Raw genomic sequence first — 27452 nt, 5'->3', positions numbered from 1 at the left:
TATCTCTGTGCGAAGAATTTCTTGAGCTAGTCAGAAAAAGTATCTTACACTGCATAGTTTCTATTTTAATATTATGTTATAGCCTAAAACTATATTTAGCACACTACTGAAAAGGATTAATACAGTATAAATTTCTAACATAAAACATATAATATTCATTTTACTATTTGTGAAAAGCCAATCATATAACACACATTTTTGACAAGCTCCAGCTGTGTTGTTTTCATTCCACACTACCAGAGTAACTTTATTGTAAAAGTACACTGATTCTAACACTGTATTTACTGTTCATGTGCAGTATATGATTCATCTGACCAGGATTGTCCTAGATTTCAGCATTCAAAATCTGCCAGTGCTATATATATAGCCTGGGCTTCCTTTAGTATTCATTTAATATGTGCTTAAAAGTGGCTTAAGGGCTTAATTGAAGTTTAATGGGAAAAAAATTCCTTCAGCATGTCCTCTGCAATAAGGCAAAATTCAGATTGTGTACAGAAGTGTTAAAATAACTGGTTTTTGAAATAAATGGGCAGGAGATCTTTCTCCTTTTTAATGCCTTTATTAAAAAGAATCAGCTCAGGTGGGGAGAAATCGACGGGTCGTGCCCACTCCGCCGTTGCTCCCAGGAGTGGCACGGAGGAGGAGGGTGATGCAGCTTTGTCCGCTGGTCTGCAGGCAGAGCTGGGGACTCTGTCCTCACGGGAGATTAGGAGATTCCACCTTTTCGGTCCAACACCCTGGGTCATCTCTCTAGTTAACATCTTTTCAGGTTAGGGTGAGAAGCAAAAAGGATCTAAGCAGGCACTGGACTATGCTCCCATCCTTAGACATCACCTAGGTCACTTAGTTCTATGTTGGCTCGTAATTTTAAGGGTTTTTCCTGGAAAACTGCAACATTTGGTGCAATGCATTTCTCATCTGCATACTGGCTCTGATGCCACTCCCATTCTCCTGGTACCTGCAGGGTCCTGGTGTCCCTCCCTGGCAAGCATCAGGGGGACAATGGTTAATCACCAACCATTAACAGGTAATTGAAGAAGAACTCTTAACAATGAAGCTAACTTAACAGCACTGGTCCAATCTGTTTTAACTCTGCAACCTTAAAAAAATAGATAACTCTTTATTCATAACAGTTTTTATTCTTGCTGAATGGGTTGGAGTTAATTTTCATCTTAGCAGCCTGTATGGTGCTGTGTTTTAGATCTGTGAGTAAAATTGTGTTGATAGCACACCAGTGTTTTGGCTACTGCTGAACAGTGCTTGTAAAGCTTCAAGGCCTTCTCTGTTTCTCATTCTGCTTCCCCAGTGAATAAACTGGCGAGGGGGCACAAGACAATGGGAGGGGACACAGCCAGGACAGCTGACCTGAATAGACCAAAGGGATATACTATGCTGTACAATGTCACGCTAGGCAATAAAACCCAGGAGTTTGGTCTCTCCAAAGTAGTTATTGCTTGGGGACTGGCCAGGCATCGGTCTGCTGCTGGTGGGAAGTGGTGAATAATTGACTTTGCAATACTTGTTTTGTTTTCCGTATTTCTGCACTTAATGTCTTTATCTCAACCCATGCATTTTTCTTGCTTTTGCTCTAATGATTCTCTCCCCCATTCTGCTGGTTGGTGGAGTGATCAAGTGGCTACAGGGTGTTTTGTTGCTGGCTGAGGTCAACCCATCACAGTCCTTTTTGGTGCCCAATGTGGGGCCCAAGAGGTTCAAGATGACAGATTTGATCAAAGTGTGCTAGACTGGATTTATAGTTTCAATACCTGTTTAGCTGTTATGTGACAAGTTGTTACTTGCTGTTGCTGGTTGTGATGTTGACTTTTTTTTTCTCAACACTGATTTGTTCCCTTGCTCTGTGGCATGCTCCCTTTCATGCTGTACATCAAACTTAGAAGTTTGCATTTGCTTTTGCTTTGCTTGGGACAGTGTCCTGGTTTCAGCTGGAATAGAGTTCATTTTCTTAGTACTTGGTACAGTGCTGTGTTTGTTTGGATTTAGTGTGAGAATAATGATGCTGTCGATACACTGATGTTTTGGCTGTTGCTAAGTAGTTGTGGTAGGTTGACCTTGGCTGGACACCAGGTGCCCACCAAGCCACTCTATCACTCCCCAGCTGGACAGGGGAGAGAAAATAAGATGGAAAATGACTTGTAAGTTGAGATAAGGTAGTTTACTAAAGCAAAAGTGAATGTTTTCACATGCACAAGCTAAGAGAAACAAAAATAGGTCCTGGGTAACCCAAAAACTGTGTATAGTATTCCATATCTGTGTTATGCCAATCTGACCAAGATTGTTACTGTCCCTTTAAGGCCTGGGTACTGGAAGCAGAATCGGGGTGTCACGGGGGGAGGGGGGTGCGGGAGTGCTGGGGTCACTTTAATAGTCAGAGAACACTCATGGAGAGACCTCTTTCTCTTTCATTCTTGCCAGGAAACTGAAGCAACACAGGGCAGAAGCTCCCCTTTGCTTTCTTTTGTTTCTCCCGGACTTTTGGAGCAGTTAGCAGTATATTCTCATCTGCAGTTGACATGGTAACTACTGGTTTATTTTTGAATCTAGGGAGGACTTTTTCTTTGGACCTTTTTTCCCCACTGCTGCCACTCGGAACAGCCATGCTGTCACTGAAACTGCAAGAAAATTCTCCAATATCTTTTCAGTGTGAGAGAATCAAGGCGTTACTTTATTCTGTCCAGGATGTGCAATAAAAGTCATTTCATCCACACATGCCTGGGTTGTGCAGTGAAAATCATTCTGTCACACATAATTCTTTACCAGTCTTTTCACGTATTTATACAGACAAAACCCAAAGAAATTTTTGTTCATTGGTCTTAAATTCCACAATTCTCAGTATTCAATCTCCTACTGGTTATTGATCCCTTCACCTTCAATGTTAATTTAGTCCTCCTTCTTTGGCTCTCTTATCAATCTTTTCCCAGACCAAGTCTCTCTGACTGCACCAGGGGTTGATGTTTGTAATGTTCATTAATGGCTCCTTATCCTCTGTGTATCCTCTGGCTACTCCCAACCTGTGGATGTTAAATTCATCAAGCCTTGCTCAGCGAAACAGGGTCTTTTGAAGAGAAACTTCAATTCCCCTATCCCTGGGCAAAGTCGAATAAGCCCCTGACTAAAGTTAAATAAAAAAATTTAAACGATGTATCATTTCCAACAATGCCAGGAAAAGGGGGACGCCTCTTCTGTCTCCATGAGTTTCAGCTGCTGCCCCAGTTCCAGCCATTGCCCCAGTGCCTGACACTTTTGCTGAAGAGGAGCCAAAGTCCTTCCACAAGTTCCAGCTGCTGACCCAGTTCTAGCTGCCATTGTAGATGGAGCTGCCGCCACTGGGAAAGACCTTGTCAGGTGGTGTGGAAGAAACGGCTTGAGAGGTGTCCTGGGTTGACAAGGAAATGAGTTTCTTGGGAAGTTGTAGCCAAACCAATCAGTGATCAGATTTGAATATTGGCACCTGGTGTGGCCACTGGAGACACCCCCTCTGAGAACACAGGGGTTTAAAAAGCACAGAACTCCCAGGGTGAAACTCTTGGTGAAAGAGGTCAGACCTCCCCCTGCCCAGCTGCAGGTTAGGTGGGGGAGGGGAAGCCATGTGGCCTGGGTTGAGGTCAGACGGAGGGGTGAAGGAACACTGAGAGGCATCGGCACCCCCCTCCCCCCCCCCCCCCCCCCCCCCGAGAGAGAGAGAGAGAAAGAGACAGAGAGGAGACAGAGAGAGCACGCACACACCTGTGCCACCTTAAAATTTGATATCATGTGCTGGCAGAAAGGCCCAGAAGGACAAGGGCGAGGTGTGGCAAGAATGTGCCCTGGCTGGCAGCTGTGGGAGTCCTGGGCAAGCAGAGCCCAAGATTTTAACCCTTTTCTTGGACAATGAAAACTTTGCAGAACACTAATCCTCCTTGATTTGAATGAGAAGAGAGACAGACGTGAAATCGAAGGAAATAGGCAGGTGTGGTGAAGGTCTGAGCAAGTGAAGGATGTAAGAAGAAGATGGGAGGAGATGATGGAGTGACCTTTGGCTGGACTTTTCTTGTATATCCGTAGACTGAACCAATATTTCCTGTAACAGAGAGACTGCATTTAGGGGGAGGCAATGGCTTGAGCCAAGACAGTCACCTGCTGCAGTGACTGCCAAGTGCAGGAGTAAAGTGAACAGAGGATGAGGAGGGTGTGGTGGTGCCCTCTGTCTTCAGTGAAGATCTCTGTTCTCAAGACCCTCGGCCCCAGGGGAGTGAAAATGGGGGGGACCTTTGTCCCGAAAGTGAGAAACTGTTGCTTTTTTGGTACTTGGCAAAGCATCCTTAAAAGGGAATCCTATAAGCAGTTCTGGTCCATGAATGGTGGTGAGAGCACTGTACATGGAAGGAAGATGCCACAATGGCAGATTTTCTCCAGGCAGTGCCATGTGTGACATGGAAACACAAGAAGTTTCAACTGTGTTTCCTGGGGAACCTATGATACAAGAGAGGCTCCTCACACCCTTGATGAACTGAGAATTGATTATCTGAAGGATGGTAACTTGACTGAGAATCCAAGGTTTTGTCTCACTGTGTTTTGGTAGAAATTGGGTGGGGGGAAGAGGAATGTCTTGGAAGGCTTTAATTCTGAATTCTGTATGTTCCTTTTATTATAGTTGTAGGTTAATAAAGTGGTTTTTTTTTTTCTTATTTCTAAGCTTAAGCCTGCTCTGCTCTGTTCCTGGTCACATCTCACAGCAGTTGTTTGAGGAAAATATATTTTCATGGGTGCATTGGCATTGCATCAGAGTCAAACCACGACAAGAGTAATTTGACTGGTTTTGGACTCTGGGTTTCTTTTATTTTGTGCTTGTTCCCTGATGGTTGTTTGAGGGAAGAAGGAGTTTTGTAATCATGGAGTTTCAGCTGCTGTGTTGTCTTTTTTTCCTTTGTGGTCTCTCTCCACCATGTGGTCAGGAGGCGGGAGCTTCTCCCCTGTTGCGGTGTGATGTCAGGGCTTGCCTCAGTTCCCTGGGTTTCTCCCTGAAATTACCTTTCCCAGGTGGGCTGTCAATCACCTCTCCTTTTCCCCATCCTTGACCCCTGCTGGGCACTGTCTTATCAACCCAGAAATTCCAAGAGAGCATCGAGTGATTGGCAGGTTCAAAGGATGCTCTCCACCCCCCTGGGGGGCCATTGGCCCACCCAGGTGTCCCTCTCACCTGAGACCCCCTCCCCCTGTGCCTGGTTGGTGGTGCCTGTGTTCCCTCCCCTGCCCCTCTCCCTAGGTAAAAGGGCAAGAGACCACGAGGGCGAGGTTCTGTTGGAGAGTTCTGGTGGGAGAGTTCAGTGGATTGTTGCAAGATTCAGAGGCCGTGCCACCAAAATAAAAAGTCTGGATTAAAAACTCTCCATCAGGACCCGCTCCTTTCTTCACCTCGCCTTAAGGGTTTCTCCAGATCCGGGAAGGCCTGAAGAGTGACCCCCTCAGCAGCAAGCTCCAGCCTGCAAGCTCTGGAGCTCAGCGCATGCCCGGACTTGTCTCCACGTGCCCAGCTTGACCCCAGGTACTGAATAGCATCTCTGGGGAGAAAACTCCACAGGTGCCGCTATTTGGTCAGCAGCCAAGGCCAGACAGACCAAGGCAGTCCCGTCTGTAATATTGGCGACTCCAATACTCCCCCATCTTGACTTTGCTCCCTGGCAACAGTCTTCTGGAAAGACTATGAGCCACCAGCAGTAGATGTCATGGTTTGTCAACTCCAGGAATATAAAGACAGCACCCCTTCCTCAGTCATCTCAGCCATGGAAAAAATGCCAAATAAACTGACCTGGGAGTTTCACCAACTCAGAGAGGTTATGTCCTACTCCCCACCTGTATGGGCCCACATTTCAGCAATTGACAGCAGGCATCCTTTCACTCAAGAGAGAGGATATACGAGATAGACACCATGGGGTACCTTGTAGTTTTTTACCTGTGGGACCATGGAGAAGGCATGATGAAGAGGGATGGAAAACCCTAGGGGAACGGGTACAAGAATTGCAGGGTAAATCAATCACCAATGAGGATTCTTCCAGGAAAGTTGCTGCTGATCCAGTTTCCAGTGGGCATTTTTCTAGGCAGAGTGGAAGGGCTGATTTTACTCCTAATCCTTTGGAAATAATTTCTGTTATAAATATGGTTAGTAATTTGTGGGAATAAAAGATGTATCAAAATATATATGTATAAAATGAACTACTGGTGTTCAAGGGGGGGAGAGATTCTTCCCCAGGATGGCGAAACCGCGGCAGATGGGCAGAGAGGCACCACCACATTTGCATGCAAAGGAAACTTCAGCTGCACAGGAGATGGGCATTCACAGGAACCTGCACCCAGTGACGCCCAAGCGATGATGGCCCAGACAAGATACCTATCTGAGAGGACCAGGGCCATCAACACCTTCCATCTGAATGCCAGATTCCGGGAATCGGAGAAGTATATTATTCTATTCCCGGATGGAGGCTTTGTGCAGCCCCAGCCAGAGAAAGAACCAACTTGAATATGAAGAACTCAGAAAGAAACAAAGACATCCTGCCGCGGGTGAAATAAACTGTATAAGAATCGCTGGCTCGGAGCAGCCAGTGTGGACGGGGTAGAATTGGTACTAGCGAGGCCAATCTCACGTTCACCCGGATCACCTCCTGGGGGTGGTACGCTGTCCGATTTGGTTGGTGGCTCTCGAGACTGTATTACGGTCCCGAAATAAATTTTATTTTTTATATTTTTATTAAAATTGGCTATTTTTAATTTTTCATCTGTAACAGTTCTAATCAGTTTAATTCATTTCTACAAGAAGTAAGTGGAGAAGTCGAGAATCCTGTGATCAGTATTAAAGGGGCCCTGACTCCTCCTGCCAGGTGGAGGAGAGGAACAACTGGGTTTACTGGACTGTGTGGATCCAATGGCTTGCTATGTCGGACCCAGAGGAGTATAGCACTCTAGTAAATTCTAATGCACAATGTACTTTGATGCCATCAAATTATGCACATCTCCTCAAAGACAGCACACCTCCTGTTGAAAAAGACACTAAGGACCATGGTAGTGTGAACAAGATGCTATAATTTCCTGAAGTTTAGGAGATGGTTGAACTTCAGTCACAACTCTCTTTGGAATTTACTTCCCACAAAAGCTTAGAAATATTTTGTTAAATACTAATAACAACATTAAATTCCTTTAGTCTTATTTTCATTTTAATTAGCCAGGGTAACTTTATGATGCTTGTATCCCCAATCGTCTGTTCTGTTTATGCTGGATATTAAGTTTTGCACCTTTAAGACTGGTTCCAAGAGCAAAGAGGGGGAAAAGAAGCGTACAGTTTGTTTTCAGAAACTGCACTTGTTCCCCCACATTCCTGCTCCCAGACTGTGTTGTCTTCAGCACGGACAGTGGGAGAGAGCTTTCTTTTGCTTCTAATCAGTTTTTTTAGCCAGCTGAGGCAAAAACGTACCCCAGACTGTGGCTTTTCCTTTTCTTGGAACTGATCGGCCCTGCTCTGGACTGAAAACCCAGAAAAACACCAGGAGCTCATGCCTGTGGCCCACCAGTGCCTGGGACACAGCATTTTCCAGCACCCGAGGGACTGATAAGAGACTGAGCGAGCTGAGCTACACCCCACGAAAAAGACTTTCTGAATTTGCCATTTCTTCAGAACAGCGAGAGGTTTTATTGGGTTTTTTTGGTTGTTTTTTTGGTCGTGTTTTTTGGTTTTTTTTTTTTTTTTTGTTAATGCTTGTAGATACTTTGCTTGTTAAATAAACAGGTTTTTTCCACTTTTCTCCAAGGAAATCCTTTCCCGAACCAGTAGGGGGAGGGGCCACTTGAATCTGCTATCTAGAGGGAACCCATTCGGAGGTTTCCTCCAAAATTTGCCCTAAACCAGGACAGATACATATGCCATTCACTGTGAAACCAAATGCTACTCCTTTTTATTAACCAGCAGGGGGTACTAGAAAATTAAACCAAAGTAGCATTTAGCAATTTTTCCTCTTACCATAAGATAACGACATGAAGCTGTGTCAGGGGAGGAAACCCATCCCTGTCCTGGGCTCTATCAAAAGTAGTGTTGCCAGCAGGTCGAGGGAGGTGAGTCTCTCCCTCCACTCTGTTCTTGTGAGACCCCACCTGGAATACTGCATACAGTTCTGGTGCTCCCAACATAAGAAGGACATGGAACTGTTGGAGCAAGTCCAGAGGAAGGCCATGAAATTGATAAGGGGACTGGAGCACCTTCCCTATGAAGACAGGCTGAGAAAGGTGCAGCTGTTCAGACTGGAGAAGAGAAGGTTGCGTGAAGACCTCATAGCAACCTTCTAGTATCTGAAGGGGGCCTACAAGGAAGCTAGAAAGGGACCCTTCATCAGGAACTGTAGTGACAGTGATGCCTAAGCTTTTTATATTTTTTCATACATTTGTAGCTTTTTAGATTGCTAACACATGTCTGTAGCTCCAGTACTTTTCCTACCCTTTTCCCCTAGATTTTAGAACAAAAAGCTAACCTTTTAATAAATTCCTGAAATATCATTTAGTCTTATTCCAAGTAGGGGGCTGTAGTGGTTTTGGTTCGTTAATTTGAGATTTTATTAATTTTGAGATTTCTTGGTTAATGTATTAAAGAGTGTGGTGGGTCTGGTGTTGGTTAATTACTAATGTATTCACATGTTGTGAGATAGGATTAGGAGAAAAGTAAAGTAGGTTTAAAACCTTAAAAGGGTATAGAGAAAATTTTATTAATAGTAATTAAAAGGAAAAGAAAGTAGTAAGAATTAAAACAAACCTTTCAGAACACTTTTCCTCTCCCCACAACTTTTTCTTTTCTATTGATAAAGAAACAAAACCTAAAATTTCTAGTTAGTTTACTACCTCTAAAATAGTTTTTCTTTAGTTTATTTAGGGAGAGGAATTTCTCTTGTAAATGTTATGGAGATTTTTTTACAAGAGGAAAAAAAACAGTTTTCTCCTGGTTTTTAATTTCTTCACTGATAACAGCAGCCCAGGGAACCCTGCCATCGTGAAGTCCTTTTTATTTTCTACAAGGCTTCTTACAGTTTTTTGATGGGTCATGTCAACTTATGGGGTATTGTTTTAAAGATGAGTTGTTTAAAGGTAAAAATTCTCATTATCTATCTCTAAAATCATCTTTATCTCTGGGAACAGAGATCTCCTCCTGGGGGTACAGGACTATTCTTCTCTTTTTCTCTGTTTAAACTTTTCATGGGATTACAGCTACTTTAACATCTGTTTACTTTAACATGGCGGTCTTTGCTCGATATCAATTTGAACTCTTAATTTCCTTATTGTTTCATGTGTTATAGGGGGAAAGAGTCCTTTCTGCATAGTTTATAGGAGGATTTCAGCTCCAAAATTGAGGCATCTCTTTATCCTTCCTATCTGGGACTTCTTCACTGATTATGTTTTTATGTTGTTTTTTTTTTTTGTTTTTTTTTTTAATATGTTTGTATCTTGTTCCTTTCTCTCACTCAAGGGAGGATTGAAGTACTGAAAGGGTTAACATCCCGCTTGGAGCCTGTAAATGGTCAACTTGACCCCAGTTGGGCTGGGTGCTATAGACAGCAGGAATTGTGGTTGGGGAAGCAGTTTTCGATCGAATTAGTTAGGTCAGAACTTAGTAGCAGGCCGGGGGTGGGGGGGGGGGGGAGGAGGAGGGGTGGTTTCTCTTTCCCCCTGCCCAATGGTTGTGGGCAAATTCCACGGGGGTAAAAATCCCAGTGTCGATCCGGGGCTGCTTCTGGGGCCCGGCGAGTTCGACTGGGCCCCAGGCTGAGGGGGGGTTGTAGTAAGCAGCTAGAAGTTAGTAAAGCCGGCTCTATTCGGCCCTGGAGCATCCCCCTTTCTCTGCCCAGCAGTTGATGGGGGAGGGGGGGGGGGACGGCAGGCAGCCCGGGGGAAAGGGGCCCCAGCCCAGTAGGGCCAGCTGGCCCAGCCCCATGGCAGGGGCCACCCAGCTGTGCTAATTCGCTCCCAGACGGAAGCAAAAGAGGAAGTTCCCACATTTCCTCCGTCTTTTAACATGTGTTTTTTCACAGAGGCGTGTTCAGCCTTTCAGTGGCTGGAAGTTTTGTATCACTTCTTTAAATGTTTTCATGTAAAACTATGACAGAGACCTACAATAAGACGTAACAAGAAGTGGGGCAAAGAAGCCCTTGGACTAACTCCGAGGGATTTACCCAGGGATGGGTTACTGGAGCAACTGAATCTCCTATTGCATGTACCTGTTAGATATCCTAATTAATTTACCTTATACAATTGTAGAAATCTGGTGCCAGGTGTGCCCATCACCACCAGAATACCTGGAAGCTTCCAAATAAAGGTCTGCTTTTTACTTTACTATTGTAACGCTGTTGCAAAGGTTTTTTCTCTTTTGATTATAGGCAGCAACAGGACAAGGGGGAATGGCTTCAAACTGAAAGAGTAGGTTTAGATTAGATGTTAGGAAGAAATTCCTTACTGTGAGGATGATGAGATACTGGCACAGGTTGACCAGAGAAGCTGTGGCAGTCCCATCCCTGGAAGCGTTGAAGGCCAGGTTGGACAGGGCTTTGAGCAACCTGGTCTAGTGGAAGGTGACCCTGCCCATGGCAGAGGGGCTGGAACTAGATGGTCTTCAAGGTCCCTTCCAACCCAAACTGTTCTATGATTCTATGATTAGAAAAACATTTTTCACCCCAAGGGCGGTTGGGCACTAGAACAGGCTCCCCAAGGAAGTGATCATAGCACCAAGCCTGACAGAGTTCAAGAAGCATTTGGACAATACTCTTGAGCACATGGTGTGATTCTTGGAGAAGGTGCTGTGCAGGGCCAGGACTTGGACTTCAGTGATCCCTGTGGGTCCCTTCCAACTCCGGATATTCTATGAATATAATTAACAAAGACTCTTTTGCAGAATCTTAATGTTTCCTGATCCTCATATGCAGGTTTCATATTGACTTCTAGAATTTGAGCAGTATGGTGTGAAATTTCTGCATCGGCCCATTTCTTATGAATCACTAGAAATCGGGAAAGTTATTAGCCTTCAACTTCTGAACTTAGTAGAGAAGCATAAATTCATAAAATGAAATTGGAATAGAGAAAATTATAATACTTATTAAACGATTCATATTTTGTAGTAAAAGATAAGTGCAACTGTGTCCTGGGTTGTAAGATATGGTTTGGGGGTGTGTATTCTATTTCCCATCTGTTAGAGGCGGGGCAGTTATCTTCTGTTAATTGGAAAGTTTACGTTATCTCTTCCACAACCAATCCTTCCTCCAGAAAATATCTTCTGATAATGGGCCATTGAGTCTCACTGCATGACTGATAAAATTCCATCATCCCATTGTATGATGCTCTGTCCAGGGGGAGGAGCCAAACATTGCTACCTGGATATAATCTGATATTTGGAACACCACAGGCAGCCTTTTCCTACTGGATTCCCAGAGGAAGACCAGGCCCATCTACACCACCACTGGATCTCCAGAGGAAAACCCTTCTACAAGATCACTGCTTCAACAGAACCACATCTGTCACTCCAAGAGGACTGCAGCTACCATTTAATTGAACTGCTACCAACACCCTGACCAACAGGGCATCAGGTCATATTCTCACTCTGTCAGAATTGTTTTGTATTGCTGCATTTTTGTTTTATTTGAATTTTCTTCCCTAATAAAGAACTGTTGTTCCTATGCCCATATCTTTGCCTGAGAGCACCTTAATTTCAAAATTATAATAATTCAGAGGGAGGGGGTTTACATTTTTCATTTCAGGGGAGCCTCCTGCCTTCCTTAGCAGACACCTGTCTTTTCAAACCAAGACAAACTGAAAAACATAAGTAGTGCCAGGTACATAAATCAGGTATATAAATCAATCTGATCCAAGAACATAAGGAAAAGCCTTAAGGCATCAAGTGTCACTGGGGAAGTCATCATCTGTGATTCTGTGATCTCACGAGCCAGCAGCAGGACAGAGTCCAGCCTCACACCAGTTATCAGCAGAACCTCCCCACATCCAGGCCCCATTTTGTTCATAACTTGACAGGAGATAACAATAGTACTCATGTAACTAATGATGAATAGTGAGACAGAGTAGAAATTTTCCAGAGTAGAAATCCATTTTGATTTAGGTGAAATGTACATTTTTGAGTTAAGTCTGTAGCTTGAAAACATAGCTGTTTAGTCTGATTGCCTGTTCTCGTAAAAAGCCTATCCTCAGAGAAATTTTCATAGATGAAGGACAAGAAGGATAAGGGGGGCAGACAGAGAGACTGTTACGAGAGATTATGAGAGGGCAGACTGACCCAGGAATTCTCTCTGATAAAGAAGAATTAGCAGCAAATGTCACACTCGAAATCGGTAAAATGAATATGTATGAACCTATTGTGAAATTGCATGCATGTGTATTTGAGAGGGGGATAAGAAGGGGTCTGGAGTTCCCAAAAGTACGCATGTTTTTTGAGGGGAGCAGTTCCCACATGCATCCAGCGCTGTAATAAACATATCGGCTTTACAACTTTCACAAAGTTCTCGAGTTTGTTTACACAAATCAATCGTGCTCAAAACAACATTCAAGTCGCATTAGATTGTGTCATTTGTTACGTTTCTTCAGAACTGCCTCTCCCCTAAGCGACCAGGGTAATCACCCCCAAGCTGCCCTATCATTACCCCTCTTCAATGGAACAGGGCAGGAGAAAATATAACAAAATCTCAAGGGAATAAATAAGGACTGTAAGATCACTCAGCAATTACTGTCACAGGAAAAACAGACTTGACTTGAAGAAATTATTTAATTTATTGCCAATCAAATCATAGTAGACTAGTGAGAAATAAATAACAACCCTTAAAACACCCTTTCCTTTTTCTCAGGCTCAACTTCACTCTCAAATTTTCTACCTCCTCCTCTCCAATCAGCTCAGGGAGGATGGGGGTTCATCACATCATCTCTACTGCTCCTTTCTCCTCACTCTTCCCCTGCTCCAGCATGGGGTCCCACTCATGGGAGACAGTCCTCCACAAACTTCTCCAGCATGGGGTCTTTTCTACGGGGTGTAGTCCTTCAGGAACAGGGTGCTCCAGCCTGGGTCCCCCATAGGGTCAAAATCCTGCCAGAAAACCTGCTCCAGTGTGAACTCCTCTCCATGGGGCCACAGGTCCTGCCAGGAGACAGCTCCAGCATGGGCTTCCCACAGGGTTCCAGCCTCCTTGGGGCACCTGCTCTGGCATGGGGTCTTCCACAGGCTGCAGGGTGGATATATCCTTCACTGTGGCTGCAGGGGGACAACCTGCTTCACCATGGTCTTCACCACAGGCTGAAGAAGGATCTCTGCTCCAGTCCCTAGTGGACCTCCTTTACTGACCTTGGTGTCTGCAGTTTGCACAAATATTCTCAACTCTTTTTTTGCTGTTGTTCCAGTTTTTTCCCCTTTCCAAATATGTTGTCATAGAAGTTGTCACCATTCCAAATCGACTCAGCTTTGGACAGCAATGGACACATCTTGGAACCAGCTGTCATTGGCTCTATGGGACATGAGGTAAGATTCTGGCATCTTCTCACAGAAGCCATGCTCCTAGCCCCTCTTCTACCAAAAGCTGGCCATTCAAACCTAATACAGATGTAAATCCAAAAACCTCACTGACAAAGCAAGAGCAGTGTCACCAGGGAAGACACAGAGGGGTACATATTTTTGGAAGGAGACCACCAGCTTTACAGGTATCAGTTTCCATCTTCATCTCTCTGCTCTCACCTCTACAACAGTCTCCATAAACAGAGTGGTTACTGTAGTGGGGAGACCAGAAAAACAACACACATTAACACAACTGAAGAGATGATTTTATTCAGAAGTTTGGTCTAAATAGTTGTTTCTTTGCTGGCAAGACTTCTTGCCCTTTCAAGATTGTCTAGTACTAGACAGATTTGTTTGGATATTAATTGTGAGAAAATTGAAACAAGCAACACAACCGAATGCTCTCAGCAGTGATGGTAAAGAAGTTCAAGTTTTGTTTTCCAGCTTTTCTGATTAATCAGGAACCCCATTTCTTCATTTCAAACTGTCACATTTCTCACCTGGGAAGGAAAGCTGGACAACTGCTGTACCTGCACCCACAGAGGCAGCAGCTGCTGATCCACCAGCTGCTGAATGTCCTTCTTAGATAAGTTTTAATTTCGGTCCCACTAATAGAAGCTAGTGAAGCTCAATACTATGGGATATGTGCAAGGCAATCTGTCCTGGTCCTATTCATCATTCATCTCCACACCTCCTAGATACTTACCCAGTACATATTTTCTCAGCATCATTTTGTTTTAAGGAAAGGTAAATAATGTAGTTGAGAACCTCACAGACAACTCCAGGAGTTAACACTGGACCCAAATTACATGTTTTGGTCAGATAAAATTAACAACATAATAGAGACAAATGTCATCTCCTTCAGGGTCCTGATGAGCTAAAACCTCCTACTGAAAAACTTAAACTGAGGAAATGAGCCAAGTCATTTTTCCCTGCCTAAGTTCTCAATGCTCCCAGCTCCATGCCGTAACACTAGTTTGGATCCCTAGGTGTGGTTTTTGCACAACTGCAGCCGTCTGCTTGGACACCTCAGGTTGTTCTGCCCAACACACAGTGTGCATGTGTACATACAGGAGCATGCAGGATCCAGCAAGTTGTTCATTTGTTGAAGCCAAAGAGCATGAGTGATGGGAACCATGACACTGGGAGTGATATTGAGGATTTTGTTAGTTTTTCTTCAGCAAAATCAAAATATTTAGTGAATTACTTTAAAGATTTCTCAAGACTGTTGATATTTTAAGTACTTAGAACTTTAACTATCAAAACCAACCCAAAAGCTGATTTCTAGTACTAGATGCTATTATGCAATTCTATAGCAGTGTGAGATGGAACTAATGCAGTGAGTATATCTCTTTTAAAGAAAGTGCTTGAAAGGAACCTCCTGCATCACAATGAGTATTATTTAAAACAAAAAGAGAACTGATTTCCTAGCAGAGCATTGCCTTAAATATCCAACAAACCTGGGGGGTTAAGAATACTAAGCTCCAGCTCTCTGCCTTCAGGTTCAAAAACCAACATAAGTTGCAGGTCCAGACAGAATTCACAACTTACCTATTTCAAGGGAATTTACAGATCACTCAGCATTGAACTCTCATGTCGGGCAGAAGTGTTGGATGCATGGGTAAAAAAAACCCAAGAGGAATAGGCTCTCTCTTTATGCATAGCAAGTTTCTGAAACAGTGTTTTACTAAGTTGCAGACTAATTTTCCCCCCCAAAAAATAAAACTCTATTGCACTAAAGGTCAAATTTAGCCAGTTAATCTGGACTATGACACAATCAAGTAATTCAGTACAAGCTGACACCATGAAAGCAGCTTCAAAGAACCAAAGCATCCTAATTTCAGAACCAAACAGTTCTGTTCAACTCCAGTGCAAAGGTGAGTGGGAGAAACCACCCCATCTCTACCTATGTACAATTTCAGTAGAGACTGGACAGTCTAAACTCTGTGGCCAAGCTGGAAAAAAGGAAACTTAGGAAAGGACACTTTAAAAATTTAATTTAAGAAAGAAAGTTGGCTTTCGGTGGAAAGAGAAATGCTGGAGTGATGCACATGGGCGAGCTTGCTCAGACATTCTCCCTTATATGCAAAAAGCCAAACTCCTTGCTGAGATTAGGTCACCCTGGTCTTGCTCTGTTGCATGATGAGAATCCAGGACTGTGTTTTCAGTTAGCTCCTGCACGGGCCATCAAATCTTCCAAAGCCTTCTGTTGGTCATTGTTATGTAGTAATAAGACCTCATTAATGTCTTTTAGTTCAAAGCCCATTTCTTTAAATTGACTCATTAGTTGGAGAAGCTCTGTCATCTGAAAGACACAGATAGTCCATTATTTGCAAGAGAAAAGAAGATCAGTGCTCAGTGGAAGTTTAGCACACAGCCAGTCTTCAATGACTGGGCACCCTATAGGGTGGATTTCTACACCCCAAGTACAGCCCATTCCAATGGTTGGAGAAGGTCTGCTCATACCACAGTTGGCAGAGCTCTGGGTGCAGTAGCCCAAGGAGCCTCACCTTCAGTCCCCTGGGTTTGCAGGCCTGCATTTCTAAAATCCTCTTCATCAAAGGGCACCAAAGTTCGGTCTGTGTGGGTGTGTCTCGCAGTAGGAAATTTATCAGCCTGGCTTAACAGACTCTGACTAATGTCACCCTGATCCCCCACATCTACTAACTACTGCATCTGAATTTTTTTTTTAAGTCACATTGACTTTGGGAACAGCACAGTAGCCCTTGATATCAAATGGCTCTTCAGATCTAGGACAAACTTGTGGGATTAGCACAAATCCTATTGGATACACTGTTTACAATACTACCAACATAAACCACAAATCCTCCCTGAATTTAAAAAAAAATAAATAAAGTAACAAGAAGTGAATGACTGATCAGACTTATATGAATCCTCTGCGATTTACAGGACCTCTGCTCCACTTTGGGGGAAGAGATGCCAAATGATGACAAAATCAAAATCAAATTGGTTGAGATGGACGATCAGGAGATTAGCCATTTCCAGTTTTGGGCTTAAGCCAGTAGCAAATTAATTTACTGAACTACATCATTGCTCCCATCTTCACACTGTTGTTCCTTTGTTTACAAGCTCATCACAAAGTCCAAGAAAGGCAAGAAGGCATATATATGACATCAGTAGCAGCTGACATAATCTACCTGTACTTGTGCAAAGCATTTGACACTGTCCCACATGACATCCTTGTCTCTAAACTGGAGAGACATGGATTTAAAAGATGCACCACATGGTACATAAGGAATTGGCTGGACGGTCGCACTCAAAGAGTTGCAGTCAGGGGCTCAATGTTCAAGTGAAGACTGAAATAAATGGGAAGGAGCTCATTCTCCTTTTTAATGCCTTTATTAAGAAGAATCAGCTCAGGTGGGGAGAAATCGACGGGTCGCGCCCACGCCGCCGCTGCTCCCAGGCGTGGCACGGAGAAGGAGGATGATGCAGCTTTGTCCGCTGGTCTGCAGGCAGAGCTGAGGATTCCGTCCTCATGGGAGAGTAGCAGATTCCTGGCTTTTTTGTCTAAGATCTTGGGGTGTCTCTTTAATCAACATCTTTTCAGGTTAGGGTGAGAAGCAAAAAGGATCCAAGCAGGTACGGGACTACGCTCCCATCCTTAGACGTCACTTAGGTCACTTGTTGGCTCGTAATTTTAGGGGTTTTCCTGGGAAAAACTGTAAAAATTCAGGGCGCAATGCATTTCTCATCTGCATACTGGCTCTGATGTCACTGCTATTCTCTTCACTTGGAGGGTCTGTCCTGGTGTCCCTCCCTGGCAAGCGGCCAGCATCAGGGGGACAATGGTTAATCACCAGCCATTAACAGGTAATTGAAGAACTTTTCTTTGGCAGTGAAACTAACTTACAACAACTGGTCTGACTTGTTTTTAACTCTGCAACCTAAAAAAAAATAGATAGCTTTCTATTCATAACAAAGACCAGTGATGAGTGGTGTTCTTCAGGGGTTGGTATTGGGACCCATGATGTTTAACATCTTTGTTGGTGGCATGGACAGGGATTGAGCGCACCCTCAGTAGATGAGATCAAGCTATGTGGTGCAGTTGACACACTAGAGGGAAGGGATGCCATCCAGAGGGACCTTGACAGGTGGGCCTGTACAAACTTCATGAAGTTCAACAAGTCCAAGTGCAAGGTCCTGAACCTGGGTCAGGGCAAACACTGGGATCAATCCAGGCTGGGGAATAAATATATTGAGAGCAGCTCTGCTGAGAAGGACTTGGGGGTGCTATTATATGAGAGGCTGGACATAACCCAGCAATGTGCACTTGCACCCCAGAAAGCCAAGTATACCCTGGGTTGCATCAAAAGCAGCGTGAGCAGCAGGTCAAAGGAGGTGATTCTCCTGCTCTGCTCTAGTGAGACTCCATCCGGAGTACTGCATCCAGATCTAGGGTCCCAAGCACAAGAAAGATGTGAACCTGTTGGAACGAGTCCAGAGGAGGCCATGAAAATAATCAGAGGGGTGGAGCATCTCTCCTATGAAGACAGACTGAGAGAGTTGGGATTGCTCAGCCTTGAAAAGACAAGGCTCTGGGGAGACTTTGTAGCAGCATTCAAATACCTAAAGGGGCTACAAGAGAGCTGGGAAATTATTATTTACAAGGGCATGGAGTGATAGGACAAGGGGGGATGGCTTTCAGCTGAAAGAGGGTAGGTTTGTGTTAGATATTAGGAAGAAATGTTTTACTGTGAAGGTGGTCAGACACTGGAACAGGTTGCCAAGAAAAGTTGGGGCTTTGAGCACCTTCCAGATGTCCCTGCCTATGGGGGAAGGGGGAGTGGTTTGAACTAGATGATCTTTATGGTCCCTTCCAACCCAAACCCTTCTATTTTCTATCTCGGGGGGGTTGGGTTGCACCTCTAAAGATTTCATAAAATAACTGGGCACACAACAGACAGCCAAACTTTAAAAGATCCTTCTGTCTTCTGAGCTGGCTACTTGCTCCTGTCTCTGTACTTTTGGTGTTTGTAAAACAGCCAAACAGTTAAAACATTTCACCGCCAGGGGAGGCTGGCAGGTTTTGAAAGATAATTTGCTGCTTCTGAAATGAACTGTTTCTGTAGGAAGCACCTCACACACAAGAGAACTCTGGGTTCAAAACATTGCAACCAGAATAAGCAGGGTCTTGAAAAAATCCTGTCTCCATAAAAATGCACGCAAGTGACAATGGTAAAGGAACATGGTATAATTCTAATGCTTTAACACATAGTCACTTTATCACAACAGGAATGCCCTTCAGCAGTCAGTTTTGGAAACAAGGTGGCATTACCACAAAAGCCAGAATTACATCAGCCAGAGGAACTGAACATTGTCTCTATTCCTGTACACATTGTGTCCTCACCTTCTCCTCTGAACACTGGTACATTTCCAAAGCTGCTTCAACAAGAAGTGGATCAAAGCCCTTCTCACAAAGCTGTCCATGTACAAACAGGTAGTCCAAAACCTGTGGGGAATGAAGAAAAGAAACTAAGCTTGCAGAGCAGCATCTGCAGCACATGGCTGAATACTGTCTTTGTACATGCAGAGGGGCTCAGCATGACTTTACCCCAGGCTTCACCAGGGACTCAGATAAAAAATCTTCCTAGTAGATCTGAGACAGTCTTTATGCAAGAACTTGTTCTGAGAAAGCAGATGAGCCCTTTTGTCCTCCTGTGTTCTACCAACTCTGAACATCATCTGCTCTAGTCAAAACAGTCTCACAAGCCAATTTTTAGAAGTTTAACTGTGCTTTTTATACTACAAGTTTTTAATATGAAACTGTAGATTCAACAATCAAGATATCTCAGCTTTTAGCTTCTTCTCAGCCAGTCACAAGAGCTAATGCAATCTGAAAGCATTCAGCCTTTAAAGATCAACTCAGCATACTAGTGAGTGAGCTGCAAATCCCAGCTCACATGCACAGAAACCACTGCCAAATTTATCTGTCCTCAATTTTGAGAGGTGGGGGAAAATGTCTGATAGGTAATGCTAGCTCCACAAAAGAACACAGCTTGCAAATACAGCAGGATTTAAAACCAACATCCTAAGGGACATTTTTTTTCATTTGATACTACAGTTCACTCCAGCACACAGCTTAAATCGCTCTCAATATGTAGGTAGTGGGCAAGCATATCAGCTCCACAAGCAGTCACTGGGACGCTCCTCCTCCCCAGGCAACAGACACAGTCCTGCCAGGCAATGCTCTGCACACAGTTCACCAAGGGTTTCCCACACAGAAAGTTTGGTCACACTCTTCCTGCTTTAAAATGTTTGAAGGGATCCAAGACACAGAGTCACACTTCACCCTGCAGAGCTTAATGTTCAATGACCTGGTTTTAGCAAGTGTTTGAGGAAACACAATGAGGCAGGAAGCAACACAGCACACAAAAGAAAGTTGGTCAGTCATGCCTTGCAAGAGGCTTTCAGGGATGTTGTAAGCCTTCAGGGGCAAAATCCCTCTCTATAAGTAGCAACATCAGCATTGCAACCCATGCTCAGAACAAGGGAAGTTGGCTGGATTTTTGTCACATGGCACTAAGCATGGCATAGAGCCATGCTAAGCTTCCTTTAGATGGTTTTGTGGCTTCTGGGAAGGCCCAGTACCTCTCCCAGCTTGACATGGAGCTAAGGGCCCATCCCAAGCTCAGTGCAGCTCTTACCCAGCACTCACAGGTGTGGTTGACTTAGTTTCTCATCAGAAACAAGTTTGGACACTCTTTTCTTTGGTTTTGGGAGCCTTTATTACCAGCTGACAACTTGTCTAGTGGTTAACGCCACAGCAGTTACAGGCTGCAACCCCTTGTTAGAATAAATATATTCCCCCTATACATTTTGCAAACTTAGGTTTGTTTTTCAGCAGAATCAGCATCCAGTCAAGGGTTTCTTCCCCACTGCACAAGCTCTTACCTGGTCTATGTTCTGCCCCTTCTTCTTCATGGCTTTCAGGACATCCTCAGGCGTATATCCCATGTTGACAACTGTCTCTATGCACTGCCTCTCACTAGCAGAGAGGGACTGCTGTAGTTCAGGAGCAGGGTCACCTGACTGCTTTGTGCAGCTGATATTATTGGGCACTTTAGACACTGGGAAATGTTCGTGTGTTACCTAAAGGGGAAAATCCAGAGGCTGAGGTGATGGTCATCTTGCATCCCCTCATCCTGTTTCTGGCTAGTGCAGAACCAGGATACCCCATATAATTAATCCAAGAGGCTTTCTAGACTGCCCTTGGGAAGTTACTCACTGTTCAGATGAAACCAAGCAGTGCACAGTCTGATTCCCACCATACTTTTTTAACCCTCAAAACAGCAACCAACAACTCAGATTCTTTCCAATAGATCCTCTCCCACGAGTGGATGAAAACCTTACAGTGCCCAACCATATGATATAGTCAAACCCTGTACCTCAGCAGAAGCATGCAGATTGCTTCCTTTACCCCCAGTTTACTCATCACCTATGATTTTCTGTACTCAAAGAAACACTACTTCTGGAGATTTTCAGAAACATGATCCAATGCAAGCACACAGGTATTTGGGAACTTACCGTAAGTATTTTTGTTTCCTTGTAGTCTGGGTGCACCTGTTGGACAACACACAAAAAGGAGGACTATAAACATTATGCACCAGTGAACAGAATTTGCTACAACTGGGAAAGAAGGGTTTTATGGGAGAGATCTGGGAATAAGTCTACTATACTAGGGAGACTTGTGGTCTGATCAGGTTTCCACATGTGAGATGCAGACATTACAGTTATGTGAAGTTATAAAATATACATCATAAGGATAATTTCTTCTTTCAGCACTCTATAAAAACAGATTATATGTCAAGAAGGATGTGTCCTATCTCATAATAATTGTAAGCTTTTTTATTCTGCCACTGTGACTTCTACGTGTTCACAAAGCTCAGTGTAACACGCTGACCGAATGATAGTGATAATTTTAAAGTCATTGCCTAGAGATTTTTTTTGACCATGAGGAGTAAGGGAAACATACCTCTTTTCTACTCTCAAAGCACTTCATTTCATACACCTGTGATGGATGCACTCAACCCCCTTAACTAAACCTGCAGTAGTTTGATACAGGCTCCAAACGAGGTAAAGGTCTGAGCTGTAGTTCTATGAAACACAAAGGAGCAGAGACCATCAATGCATTTGAGCTTGAAACATGATTGTGCAATTAACACATGAATTGTGTGTGATTTTTCCAAGATGTACTTATCAAGGACCAAAGAAAGTTGTGGGTTTAAGAAGTCTCATGCATACTTTTCCCATCATATGCAATTTGACAACGAGCCAACCACTTTATCCCATTAATATTAAGTGAGCCACCTTTGAGCTCTCCCTGCTAGGCAGCGTGGCTACAGGGCAGTTGTCTCCTCTTGAGCTGGGATGCCTCTCAAGGTTGCTTCTGGAGGCAAAGACAATTTTAACAACAACAGATCATTGGACGAGTCAAATTTGAGTTCTCTCTAAATTGCAACTGGACTGCACACCAGTGACTCTCCCCTTGAGCTGGGATGTCTCAGTTTTTGATATTCTTTACCTGAGGTGGAGATACCCTTCATTTCACAACAGATGCTTGGTAAATGACTGATAGCATGCTGAATTAATACTAATGAAATCCATCTAGCTAATTCCATTAGACATAAACCATTGTCCAAGCCTGATACTAAAATTGGACCTAGTTGCACCTAAGCTCTGTCAGGAGTTTAGAAACCAGGAGGGTCCACTATGAACCTTGTGACTCAACAGGAGGGTCTCTTTTACCCTTTTGCATCTTTGGTCTCTGTGTAAATGATTCTAAATCAATTCTAACTTGATTTTCTTTTGTATGTTTCATCCATGTAGTAAGAAATAGAGTGAACCTTGCCATCAAACTTTGTTAAATAGCACTTTTATAAATTCATATTAAAACCACGTTTGCTAATACTTTTGATGGTGATTCATTAAGTGACCTAAATCACTTATCCACACCACCACCATATATGAGCAAAATGGCACACTGGCTAAAAAGAACATGCAATTTTTCTACCAGTACCCAAAACTTGGTCCCATTCTCAGTACACCAACAAGGCTGGATAATGTTCTTTGCTATACACCTGCTCCATTTCTGCAGAACCAGGCTGCCAGGGGGCAGAACCAACCCGTCACTTTATATTACTTTACCCAAGATAACCACAGTGCAAAATCAGAACTCTGCCCTTTTCAATTAATCCATTTCAAAGTCTTCCTGTATTTTAAATCAAATTTTAAAAGACTGCAAGAAATTACTTTGGACCAAGGGCCTATGTTTATTGCCTTTCCTTAATATCTTTTTCAGCCAATGTAGATTGCTTGAAAGCTTGTCTACATCTTTCAGAAAAGCCTTCTTTGGGCCCAAATTGAAAAAAGCAAACAAACAAACAAAAACTCGAAACAAACCAAAAAACCATCACAACAAAAAAAAACCCTATTCATAGAAAAACAATTTTGAGACTATATGTTAGGATTTTGGCAAATTCCATCTATTGTGGGAGGGAAGGAGGGAAGAAAGGGGGGGGGGAAGCCTTGTTCTGCATTTCTACCCATTTTCATCTCCAGGGTAATAATTTATCTTTTAGGACACAAAGCCTGAGAAATCATGTTTGGTCTGATAGACTGGTTTGTGCAAGAACCTCTCCTTATGGTGGTAGAGGGGTTCAAAGCTCTTCACACACCCCCTTTCTCCAGACACTTTTGCAAAGCAAAAAGCACTAGAATATGGGATACACTGAAGTGGGGTTCTAGAGTAGCCCTGAAATCAGCTGGTTATCAAACTGAAGGATGATGCTTTGTTATGAATGCTGCAGCCAGGAAAATCAAGACTGCTTCTTAGACTAGACATTCAAGACTCCAGGACCAACTCCTCTTTCTCAATGTATTTGAGCTTAACAACCTGTGTTTGAGGTCAGCGATTTCCAGTGGAGGAGGGAAACAGCTAAACAAATTTTGGGGGACAAAGCTAGGACTGGTCATTCAGCAGTCATGCCCCCTTACATTTCAAACTTGCATTTCAGTGTCTTTCAAGAAGCAAACATACATTGCTTTCAGTATGTACTTGTACACTGTGCTTACTTTTAGGGACTTTATAGGCCACAAGCCCTGTCTGCAGCTGGTGTGCCTGCATACATCATGCTACTGCAGCAATATATATTCTGAATGGTCTACCAGGAACGCCCCATTCTCCAGCAACCAGATTTCTTTAAATGCATCATACTAATAAGGTCTGTGATCAGCTTTGTTTAATTCCAACCTGATGACTTCACTCATCATTTCTCCCCTCTGCCAATGCTGCAAAAAGCAAACTAGTGAGCTTAAAAAAAAACAAAACCCAAACAAAATCAAACAACCAAGACAAAAAAACCAAAAAAAACCCACCATAAACACACTCAGGAGAGGGGACCACCCAGAATAGAATCAATGCTGTCTCAGAGAATCACAAGTTTATTTCTATCCAAAGAACCCTAGATCAAATTCACTGGTAAAGTATAAACTCCAATGGAAACTCCAAATCCAAAGTTACAATTTCTAGTCTTGTAAGAAAAAAAATTCTATATAAAAACCACTGTGAAATACACTGGGACATATAATTGTTCTGAGGCTTTTTAAAAAGGACAGGGTTATTCTTGTGTAACCTTGAAGGGAGACATGCCCCTTCTGCTCCCAGTCACAGAGATGACTGTGACTTCCTTCTATGATTTTCACATTCTGAGGACTTTTGTTACATTTACTTCAATTACAATTTCAAATTTTTGTTACATTTGCAAACCATGTCCAAGGAAGAACTGGACATGGCACTCAGTGCTCTGGTCTAGTTGACAAGATGGTGATAGGTCAAAGGTTGGATTCAATGATCTTAAAGGTCTTTTCCAACCTAAATGATTCTGTGATTCAATTTCCTGCAACTCAGGTGTCCTTTTCCAGTCACTGGGACCATATTGTGGAAATATGAAACAAGTACATTCTGAAGTCTAGTTCTGTTGGCATACCTATTTCTTGGTTTGCTTCTTCCAAAACAGAAACAGTTTCAAATGAAGATCTTTATTACTTCTCCTAATACAACTATTTTTTGTTTATCAGTTTGTATCTTTCCTTACAGCATTCTTGAGAATATACCTTCGGTCTTAGTCTTTAATAGGTTCTAATCCACCATAGAGATTTGAATAGTCAAGCGTGAAAATGTGGTCATCTAGTTGTAAGCGATCTTTCATATTAACCACTAGAGATGTGTCATACTTTAAGTTTTCACCTCTGAGCTACATACGAGGATAGTCACCCCTCAAACCTATGATCTGTAACAGTGAGCAGTTGCTCAGCATGCTGCTGTTTCTGCCAAAGTTTACTGTATTAAATTTGTTCTAGTAATCAATAAACAGCTGTTCTCCTGTGCTGAAAAATACACTAGTTGTCAGAATACTGTAATTCACAATCAATAATGCATTTACCTAAGTCTGAAAAGAGATGAGAGAACAGGAGAGCAGCAGTGTCACTTGTTTCAGAGCACATGGTGTCACAAAAGCCTGTAGTATGTCAGTAAAGCCACAGAACCACTGAAACATCATTTATATTGGACAGAAACAGCCAGATTATTTTAGAGCCTGCTAGAGGATTTGACCATACAGCTTTCACTAGGCTTCATGAGTACTGGTGTTCAGGTTCTTTAGGGCAAAAAAATAACAAGCTTACTGATGTGCTGGTTTTGGCTGGGGTTGTTAGCTTTTTTCACAGTACCTAGTATAAGGTTGTGTGCTGGACAGACTGTTGATAACATAGAGGGGGTTTTTATTATTACTGTTGAGCAGGGTTTGCACAGTGTCAAGGCCTTTTCTGCTTCTTGTACCACCCTGCCAGTGAGGAGAATGGGGATGCACAAGAAATTGTGAGGAGACACAGCTAAGACATCTAACCACAACTGACAAAAGGGATGTTCCATACCCTATGACATCATGCTCAGTATATAAAGACAGGGGAAGAAGGAGAAAAGGGGGAGACATTTGGAGTGATGGCGTTTATATTCACAAGTAATTGTTATGTGTCATTTCACAGCTGTAAAATAGCTGAACACCTGCCTGCCCATGGGAAGTAGTGAATTAATTCCTTGTGTTGCTTGGCTTGTGCACACAGCTTTTGCTTTCCTTAGTAAACTGTCTATCTCAACTCACAAGTTTTCTAGCTTTTACCCTTCCAATTCTCTCCACAATCCCACTGGCAGGGGAATGAGCAAATGGCTGTGTGGGGCTTGGTTACTGGTTGGGGTTAAACCACAACAGTACTTTTTGGCACTCAGCATGGGGATCAAAGGGTTCAAGATAACAGATTTTATTGGAATGTGCTAGGACAAATTTATAGCTGTTAGTGCTGTTTATTAATTGGCAGGCTCCTGTGCTTGCCATGGGCTTGCTTGCCTGACCTGTTTAGAGTTTAGTGATCACTAGTGGCTGGTTTTTGCTTCCTCTGCTTGCTGTAGTGCTGTGCTGCTCATCACCTCACTGTATGGTGCCTAGGAGTGTTTAGATAGCAGCAATGGTGATGTGCCTGGGCTGGCAGATTGCCAGGGCACTGCTGCTGTAATGGACAGGCTGGAACTCCAGTGTGAACTCAAGTTGAAGGGACTGTGACCTATGGATGAGTCTACACAGGAGCAGAGATCCACCTGCAGCCTGTGAAGGAGCCTCACACAGGAGCATGTGGATACCCAAAGGAGACTGTGATCCCATGAGAAGCCAGCACTGGAGCAGGCTCCTGGCAGGACCTGTGGAAAGAAGAGCCCATACAGGAGCAGGTTTGCTGGCAGGATTTGTAAGCCCATGAGAGACCCACACAGGAGCAGTTTATGAAGAACTGCAACTCATGGGAGGGACCCATATTGGAGAAGTTTGTGGAGGACTGTCTCCCATGGGAGGGACCCCATGCTAGAGCAGGGGAAACAAGGATTCCTTGCAATCCATGGTGCAGACCATGGTGAGGAAGCTGTCCCCCTGCAGCCATGAAGGACTACAATGGGGACTAATAATGGTGGACTCTAGCAGGAAACCCCTTGTTGCAGCCAGTCTGGAAACAAGGGGAGTTCATTGCAATGTTAAACGCTATAAACTGGCCCAAAAGGACCAGGGGTGGAGACTGTAATGGATGCACCTTTAAATTGTTGCCAGGCATTATTTGAGTTGTATGTTACAGGAATTACTGTAACAGTGTCATGGTTTAAGCCCAGTTGGAAATTAAACACCATGCAGCCACTTGCTCAACCCCCCCCCCCCCCGCCATTCCACCCCAGCGGAATGGGAAAAAGAATCAAAGTAAAACTTGTAACTTGAGAAAAGAACAGTTGAATTACTGAAAATAAAGTAAAATACAGCAATAATGGCAAATTATGATAATGATAATAAAAAGGGAAAAAACAAGTGATGCAAAATGCAATTACTCAAGACCTACTGATTTATGCCAGACCCCCCCCCGCCTTCCTTCCTGAACCCAGATTGGCCAACCTTCTGGGTAACTCCCCGTAGTTTACATACAGAGCATGATATTCTAAGGTTTGAAATATCCCTTTGGTCAGTTTGAGTTACCTGTCCCAGCTATGCTCCCTCCCAGTTTCTTTTGTGAATCTCCTTGCTGGCAGAGCATGAAACAAGGAAAAAAGGAGTCCTTGACTAAGGATAAACATGACTTAACAAAAACCTAAAACACTGCTGTGTTATCAATACTATTCTCATTCTGAATCCAAAACACAGCACTGTAACAGCTACTGAAAAGAAATTAACTCTACTCCAGCTGAAACCAAGACAAACAGAAACCACATAAACCTATGGAGGAGAGAAGCCTTAAAAGCTCCTGACCTGCAGACTAAGGGAATGATATCTGTGTA

At 43.4% G+C, this 27452-nt stretch overlaps 1 protein-coding gene across 6 annotated transcripts in view; it reads right to left on the bottom strand.

The window, feature by feature from the left end:
• LOC135289156 (ubiquitin-associated protein 1-like) overlaps positions 1-27452 on the bottom strand; it is a 116244-nt gene that overhangs the window by 7250 nt on the left and 81542 nt on the right. For 5 of the 6 annotated variants that reach the window (XM_064402574.1, XM_064402576.1, XM_064402571.1 and 2 more), the window contains 4 exons: positions 21116-21151; positions 20483-20680; positions 18939-19040; positions 1790-15872 (listed from right to left, as the gene is read on the bottom strand). In XM_064402574.1, coding sequence (XP_064258644.1) covers positions 15732-15872; positions 18939-19040; positions 20483-20680; positions 21116-21151 — 477 coding nt within the window. In that variant the 3' untranslated portion in view covers positions 1790-15731. Of the gene's footprint in view, positions 1-1789; positions 15873-18938; positions 19041-20482; positions 20681-21115; positions 21152-27452 lie in introns of those variants that run through there. The other variant, XM_064402572.1, reaches the window with a different exon arrangement.

This window comes from Passer domesticus, chromosome W (assembly GCF_036417665.1).
Source record: "Passer domesticus isolate bPasDom1 chromosome W, bPasDom1.hap1, whole genome shotgun sequence".
Classification (NCBI taxonomy): domain Eukaryota; kingdom Metazoa; phylum Chordata; class Aves; order Passeriformes; family Passeridae; genus Passer; species Passer domesticus.
The sequence above is the reverse complement of the archived record's forward strand: the minus strand, read 5'-3'. Positions and strand labels throughout refer to the sequence as shown.